Below are 8,595 nucleotides of genomic sequence, written 5' to 3'. Positions count from 1 at the left end.
TTTGTGTGAAGCGTTGTTATATGTGGTATTTATTATTTATCAGAAAATATGTTAAAACGGAAGCCCTTTAGCTGTTGCTGCTTTTCAAGGGGCCGTTTCTAAACCATTTGCAATAAACTACCGCTACTGCACCTACTCTGTCCCCAGAACTTGGCAAATCATATTAAAACAATCACGCTATCATCCTTCTAAGATTTAATTATGCTTTGACATGGCTAATTTTAATATCGTGAAAGTTTGTGATGACTACCTTTGCAAAATGAGCACACTATGTATAAGTACAGTTTAAAAAATCAAGTGGTATACATTCCTTTCGCTAAAGCATGAAATTATTAAACGATGCATTCGTATATATTTATGACTTATCAGCAAAAAAACTTTTATATCCTTCGACCATACTGTCATAGAACTTGAGAAAGCCTTTGGGCACGGCGCGAGCGATAAGCCATGTTATACCTCTTGAAGGCATATTGCCATTGTAGAGATTGTGTGATAAACCAAATATGGTACAGCTGTGATCAGGATCGCTCTCGTTTGCCGTTGCAATTACAAACTGACCGCCGTTTGTCGCTCTTACATATGGCCCTTCGTTTGCTGGTTTTGACTTGTGTGAAGCGTTGATATACGGAATGAGATACGCTTGTTTATCATACCACTCCACTTCTATAGCTGGGGTTGTGAACAGCACAAACTCTCGATCCCAAAAAGGCCATGGCATTTCCACTCTGTTAGACACCAAATACCCCCCACCATCGGGATATTCCTCCAATATTTCATTGCCGACGAACCCCTTGTCCCACTGAGCGCGAAATTCCATATTCTTAGGATTCGAGATCTCGATGAATTGTTGAATGGTCAAGGGCAGTTGATATTTCACCAAAACCTTTGTCCTTATTTCTTCGTTGGGAAAGTTTTTTAACCAAAATGTTGCTTTACCTTCCTCCTTGTATATTTCACGCCAGCCTCCTTTCTGAAGATCGTCATGATACCATTTCGCTTGCGCTAACACTTCCTCGCAAGAAAATGATTTCGAGTAATTGATAGTTTCTTCAGCGGACATGATATTGAATCACGGCTGGCTCTCCGTGGAATGATTATTGTTTATGATTGAAACTTCTTGGTTATATTGTACCACTCCAGACACTGCCTGCCTGTCAGAGCAATATAAGGTTCTCAACACGTATAATAATTTCCTTTATAAACCTGTCACAAAAGACGTTCTGCGATGGATATTGTGGTTAATTATGACAACAAGACTTAATGCCTGCTTGAACGCGCTTCCGTCAGATCACATTTGATACGTTATTGGAATACATTCTCGTAAATATTCGCTTCTCGTCAATTAATGACAAGAGATCAGAGGCCTCTTGTAATTTTTAGTGCAAAGTGTCTTTAAACTTTGCAGTATTGTGGTGAATTGCGAAAATTCACAATAGTCAGTTTGTAGTCATGTAGTCAGTCATGCAGTCAGTCATGCAGTCAATCATATTCTAAACTCCGGGGTGTGCCTTATTATCCTAATTATTTTTGTATGTAATAACTGATTAAAAGGTTTTTAACAGAGCAGTGTCACATTGTGCGCATCCCTGCTGCGCATAACAAAATGGGTTCGAAGACTGTCGGAAATTGTTCGTACGATACAATCCGCTATTGTTTGATTTGTTTCGAAGCTGCATACAAGATTGTATAATGAATTCTGAGGTAATAAAAATATACATATTTATTTGAATTTTTTCCATAAAAGCAAAATGAGTCGAACTGAACTGAACAGTGTTCTATCGGTTTACATAGGAAAATCGCTGTGATTGCAAAAGTTCTTGCAGCATCAAAAGGAAACCAATAGAACCCGAGGTTGTCCGTGCAAAGGTAGAAATGTAGCGTGTTCGGCAGTGTTGGTTTCGAAACGGAAGAGACAAACCAACGGATGTTTTCTATAATATTGTATTGGCAAAAACAACCTTGTTATTTTCCGCAGCCACAACCGTTAAACCAAAATGCGTAAGTTTAGTCAGCAGATGCGTAATGCGGTTTCCCAGCCTAACCTAGCAATGTCCGTTGCGCAAAACAACATTTCTAGATCCATTGCATGTTCCGGTATCGCTCTGCATAAATACAGGAGACTCAACCAAACTTAAGTTAGTGTTTAACGTGGACCTTTACTTTAGCAGTTGAGCTGTCAGTGCTGTGAAGCAAATCAAGTCTTACATACGGATGCTTTAAAATCTTTTTTATCCATTGACATTTGTATTTTTTTGCTGATCTCCATATTTTGCATCAAGTGATGTCTCAAGTATGCGGCTTGACGCTTGCGTGTCGTGTTTAATAACATGACACAGTCGCAGATAAAATATGCAATTGAATTGATCGTCTGAATTGCCTGACTGAATCACTCAGATTTGTGTGCAATGTTTGACTTATTTTATATTAGGTTACTGTAAGCATAGGCATATGTTTTTATTCCTATTTTACAACGAGCTAAATGTTTTTGATATTTAGTGTTTTTACCGGATCTTCCCGTGGTTTCTGATTACACGTCTTCTCGAGCGCGTTCAAAGTTCAAAGTATTAAGTGATGTTTGGTTACTCTTCACATGAAGCCAAACACTTACATGGACTCTTACAACAAAGACAAATAGCATATTTCAAAAAAATGTTCTATTTTGTTAAACATGTGCCACTGCTCAGGGCCTGTATTTTCGCTAGGCGGAATTTTGCGCCCAAACAATATTTTCCGCGCGGAAACTGAGAAGTACAATACTTTCAACTTTGTTGCGGGAAAAATGTCGCTACGCGCCTAAAATTCTACCTAATATTACTATTATTGTTATTACTGCTGTTGTGATTCGTATGTTAAAATCTTTTCAAAACTAGCTGCTTTGAAAGACTTTGACCTCAACGAGCTGCAACTCGCAAGACAGCGTTTTCTCCTTTACTTTTCGACAGCAGGAAAAACACTCCCGGGCTATCCAACACCGGGGAAATTGGTATTAATGGCACTGTAAAATGGCTATTTTCAGACGATTCGTTTTTGCCGAGTGCGATCTACAAATCCTTTAGGCAATTGAACATTTATAAATCGACTTTTTTCTTTATAGCAAATTTACTCGCGAAATCATAATATAAACCAGCCTATTTCAAAACAATTTCGAGATGAAAGTTAGAACTTGATATAGCATATACTGATCTACATATTGACGTCATTGACAGTGTTCTCGCTAACAGGTATTAATTCATGTACAGCCCCAGCGAGTTAACGCTCAATAGAGGTTCACTTTACGTGTTTTAAACAGGGGCGTCGGAACGCCGCCAGAAGTGAGGGGGCCCACAAAGTGCCTGCCAAGTGCCAAATGTGGGCAACTTTCTAAGAGGTTACACTGTTACAGGGGCATGCCTTCCCTATGGGAAATTTTTAAAACCAGAGTCTGAACACTGAAACGCCATATCCTGCACTTTGGGAGAAGATTTACAGAATTCTAACAATAAAAATGTCATTAAACCTCAAAATAATAATTCATGTTTATTTTGCTAATATCGACTCTCGACTGTACGCGCAACTTTTAAAGTTTCTAAATACAAATTTCTGAAGTATTGTTTAACTTAAAGTGTTTTTAGCTTATCAATTTTTCAATCATAACTTTGTGGTTTATTACTTACCTTTGTCAAAAAGTGGGGGGGCCCAATGATACTTAGGCCCCCCCAAATAAAAAAGTGAGGGGGCCTGAGCCCCCCCGGCCCCCCCGCTTCCGACGCCCCTGGTTTTAAACCTGCTATTGCTATTAGTTAAAACGGATTTAGTTTACTAACATTTCATAAAACAATTCACTTGGACCCTAAAATGCTCGCCGCAATCCCTACCTTGCAGGTAACCTAGTTTATTTTAGCAATCTGCGCATAACTCTTTGCTAAAATGTGTTAGTTCACATATGCCGCACGTTCTAGTTAAGTATCGCTGTTCCAAACGCTAAATTCGCTGATTATTTCGCATGCATGCCTAATTCAGTGTCTGTTGTTATATTGATAGCCACGCATATATCGGCAATAGTAATTTGTAGTGTTAATGCATGTTATTCTCAGTATAAGTACTCGTTAATTGTCATATCACATATATGTATATCCTAATTAGCTTTCTGTGTTATAATATACTCGTTTATAGTTAGTTTGTTTAATTGTTATATTCTAGTTCGAATCGATTTCCAGTCGATTCTCAATGATCTACAGTCCGTTTCCAGTCGTATTATCTACGGAAAATCGTTTCTAGCTCGACTGTGTTATCCCAACGACGAGTTCGTGTTTGTCAGTCTATACCTGTAGTATCTTTGATTTATATTAATTCCTCAGAACATTGTTATCAGAATCGTCTGTCGAGCTCGTTTGTTATCCACGCACCCGTTTATTTAGTAGTTTCGTTTGGATTATCGTTGCTATTCAAATTCTGTTCAGACGAAAGCTACATTTTAGTTCGAATTTGATGCACTGTCAAAAGGAATTCGACGGATTTGTTACTGGTCAATTGAATGCGTCACGACTGTGTTGACAGCTTGTGATCCGATCCGATTAGCTACCGCAATCATAAATCAATTACCACGTTCTTATCCACGAAGCTTAAAGAAAATCTACCTATGGCTGAGAAGGCACGTTCAATAGAACAATTTAAGAAGGCACGAAATACCGCAAAATCAAAAATCACCAGAAAAATGAACACAATCAAAGGGTTTATGCAAAACCAAGATAACTTAGCTGTTGTCAAGGATCAATTAGGAGAACTGCACGATGAACTAAAGGCGTTCAAAGACGTACATGCACGAGGCCTACCATGGTCAGAATCTGATGTCGACTTGCGTGAATCAGATGACTAACGTATTTCTGTCGAAAGAATTGCGAGGGATTTCGAACACGAGACAGGCATATGGCTTGCTGAAATAGCTCAAGAGATAGAAAAATCCTTCAAGCGTCAATCCGACTCTGAACTTGTAAACATTCAACCAGAAGACCCGATAAGTCAAGTGGGATCCCGTGCTTCGTATCGTACGCGCTCACTTGTGGGTCAAAGACAAGCGTAACCAGCGCGAGAGCAAGAGCTGCTGCTGAAAGGGCTGCCCTACAAGTCGAAGTAGAACTTCTCGAACGTTTGCAGCAAATCGAAATGGAAGAGCTTGCTCTTTAGCAACGGAGGAAACAGCTTCAGTTACGTGGGGAGATTGCAGCAGCCGAGGCTGAAAGAGAAGTCTACGAGAAGGCCAAATCCGAAACACGTAGCGGTAGTTTACCCTCTCAAGTTAGAAACTTACAAGCGAGAAAACTTGAACCTGAAGTGACGACAGCCAAAGTTGAACACAATAAACTTAATACGACCCCAGCTCCACCTAAACTCTCGAAGGCGACGTCAAACTCCACACCTGTTTCGGCAAACAGTACTTTGAATAACTTCCACGAAGAGTCCTTTAAGAAACTGGTCGAAGTGCAAAATCAGCAGAGTCATGCATGCCCTCCAACTACTTATACAACAGCAACAGCAGGGAGTTAAAGCCCTAACCCTTCCTCAACCAAGCATGCAAGTATTCAGTGGTAACCCCATAGATTATTGTGATTTTATCCGTTCTTTCGAGCATCTTATCGAGGCTAAAACTACAAGTTCAAGTGCTCGACTGTATTACCTGATCGATCCAGCACACGTCTGGTGCTGCACAAGCCTAATGAAAGAGTTGTCTAACAATGGGAGAAGATTTAGGTTATAGAGATGCGAGAAGGCTGCTGAAGGAAAGATTTGGACAAGACTATAGAGTTGCTGCCGCACACGTACAGGGGCTTATAAACGGACCGCAAATTAAGAACGAAGATGGGATCGCAGTTTTCGGTGCAATTGACAAGTTGTACAAACACTCTGGAAAAGATCGGATACTTGGACAGATTGAACAACTCCGATAATCTAAAGAAATTAATCGACCAATTGCCTTATCCAATGAGGATCAAATGGCGAGACAACGTTGATCGAATCGTTGAATGAGAAGCCAGAGATGTCAGCATTAAGGACGTAAATGACTTTGTCACCGCGAAGGCAAGAGCTACGACCCATCCCATCCTTGGGAAGATTTCCACCGCCGAGAAGCCACCGAAGTTCCAGAATTCGAAGATGAAAAGAAATGGAGGAGCCGCAGGGTTTTCGAGTCAGACTACCAAACAAACGCTGAAGTGTCCGCTTTGTCAGGCAAACCATTGGTTATCTCGCTGCGACAAATTCCGAAAGCAATCGCTGGAGGAACGACAAAAATTCGTGAGAGAAAAGAAGCTGTGTAACAACTGTCTCTCAACTGGTCACTTCGTCCGTTCTTGCACCAAACAAAGCTTCTGTAAGGTACAAGGTTGTATCGGAACCCATTCAACATTCCTTCACCCAAAACCTGCTGAGGACAAGCGTGAAAGCGAAGACTCGAAGAGAAACGAGAGTAAAAGGATTCCAGAAGATCAAGGTATTAAAGACGCCTCAGGCGCAGCAAACAACGGTTACGTAAAGTCACGGATCCCAAAATACAACTCTGTGACAGGTCTTGCGGTCGTTCCAGTCAAGGTGAAAGTAGCCGGGAGTTCTAGGACAGTAGAAACATATGCATTTCTAGATTCGCGATCCAACACCACGTTTTGTACATACATCCAGTTGAAGAGACTCGGCGCGAAAGGGAAATAGACAAAATTAACGCTCACAACAATACAAGGCGAAAATGAACCAATCGAATGCTCCTTTGTCAGTTTAGAAGTCTCCGATATGCCGGGAAGGAAACGCCGACATAAAGCTACCCATGGTGTACTACCCACATCGAGACCCAGCTTACCGATCCCATCTGAAGCGATTGGTAAACAAAAAGACATCGACAGGTGGCCCCACCTGAGCGGAGTCAAAATTGCCACCATCACCCAGGACGTAGGTCTGCTAATTGGAAGCGACGTTCCCTCAGCGTTACAGCCTATTAAAGTAAGAGAAAGCAAAGGCGAAGGACCATTTGCAACTCGAACAGCTCTCAGCTCACGTTTTGATCCAAACCCAAGGATGTCTCGAAATGATCTGAAAGCCCTTGAGATCATGGATGAAACTGCGAAGTTAGAAAATGGTCACTACGAGATGGCTCTGCCTTGGAAAACATATCCACCAAATCTGCCAAACAACCGAGTTCAAGCCGAAAGTCGACTTCATCTCTTGAAGAAACGATTGCGGAAAAATCCAGAGCTGCACACCAAATATAAGGGATTTATGTCTAATCTCTTAACCAACAATCACGCAAGCAAGGTTGCTGATCATAATGGTGGTCCGAAAGGAATGGATTGGTATCTTCCTCATCACCCGGTATTCCATCCTCAAAAACCTGATAAAGTCCGAGTGGTCTTCGATTGCTTTGCAAAGTATAACGATACTTCCTTGAATGACCAGCTGTTACAGGGGCCGGACCTTACCAATTCACTCATAGGCGTACTAACTCGTTTCCGGCAAGAAGCCGTGGCATTCATATCCGACATTGAAGCCATGTTTTATCAAGTACGCGTAAGACCAAGCGACCGCAACGCATTACGTTTTCTGTGGTGGCCGAACGGCGACTTGGATGAACCACCTGAAAAATATCGAATGAATGTGCACCTATTCGGCGGCGCATCAAGTCCAAGTTGCGCTAACTATGCGCTAAAGAAAACGGCAACAGATGACGTTGAACATTTTGATGAGAAAACAGTTGAGACCGTTCGACGCAATTTCTACGGAGATGATTGTCTAAAATCAGTCGCTGACGAAAACGAAGCCGTCAGAAAGTTCTAGAATCGGTACCGGAATCTGAAAGAGCGGCAAAAGTAAAGAACCTAAATTTCGATCAAACCTCCATCGAAAGAGCTCTTGGTTTCGGGTGGAATGTGTCATCCGACAAATTTGGCTTCTCAGTCGTTATCAAGGATCGACCCTCCACCAGGAGAGGTATACTTTCGGTCGTTAGTTCCGTCTATTTCCGACCCTTTGGGTTTTGCTGCTCCTTTCATACTAATTGCAAAACTGATTCTGCAAGATCTTTAGCTGGATTGGCATGACGAGATCCCTGAAGAACATCTAAACCGTTGGCAAGCGTGGCTGATTGATCTTCCTAACTTGGAAAAGTTAGCCATTAATCGTTGTTTTAAACCAAAAGCTGCGAATCAGCCAGGAATCATGATCAACTCCATTCAACTTCACCATTTCTCTGATCCTTCTCAGAATGGATACGGGGCAGTAACGTATCTCAGGACAGAAAACAGCTCGGGTGAAGTGACGTGTTCATTCGTCATGGGAAAATCAAGGCTGGCACCCATTAAACCTGTAACGATTCCACGAATGGAACTGTCAGCTGCCGTTGTTTCAACAAAATTAGAAAGAATGGTAAAGAATGAACTTACTCTACCTATCGATGAATCGTATTTCTAGTACATGCGTTTTACGTTATATAGAAAATACAGAGAAACGTTTTCAAACTTTTGTTGCTAATCGAATAGCTTCGATACACGATGCTTCTACACCCAATCAGTAGAACTACGTTGACACTAAGGAGTCGAATCCTGCCGATGACGCGTCGAGGGGAGTTTCAGCCAA

General features: G+C 41.5%; 1 protein-coding gene across 1 annotated transcript; it reads right to left on the bottom strand.

Moving 5' to 3' along the window:
* Positions 1-188: 188 nt before the first annotated feature.
* LOC114533999 lies at positions 189-1,461 on the bottom strand. Its single transcript, XM_028555638.1, has one exon. It carries the CDS (start codon positions 1,058-1,060, stop codon positions 356-358), a length of 705 nt encoding a protein of 234 aa, XP_028411439.1. The 5' UTR covers positions 1,061-1,461; the 3' UTR covers positions 189-355.
* Between the last annotated feature and the right edge of the window lie 7,134 nt (positions 1,462-8,595).

This window comes from Dendronephthya gigantea, unplaced genomic scaffold, assembly GCF_004324835.1.
Source record: "Dendronephthya gigantea isolate DGI-Jeju-01 unplaced genomic scaffold, DenGig_1.0 000096F, whole genome shotgun sequence".
Classification (NCBI taxonomy): Eukaryota; Metazoa; Cnidaria; class Anthozoa; order Malacalcyonacea; family Nephtheidae; genus Dendronephthya; species Dendronephthya gigantea.
Note: the sequence above shows the minus strand (reverse complement) of the source record. Positions and strands in the feature narration are given on the sequence as shown.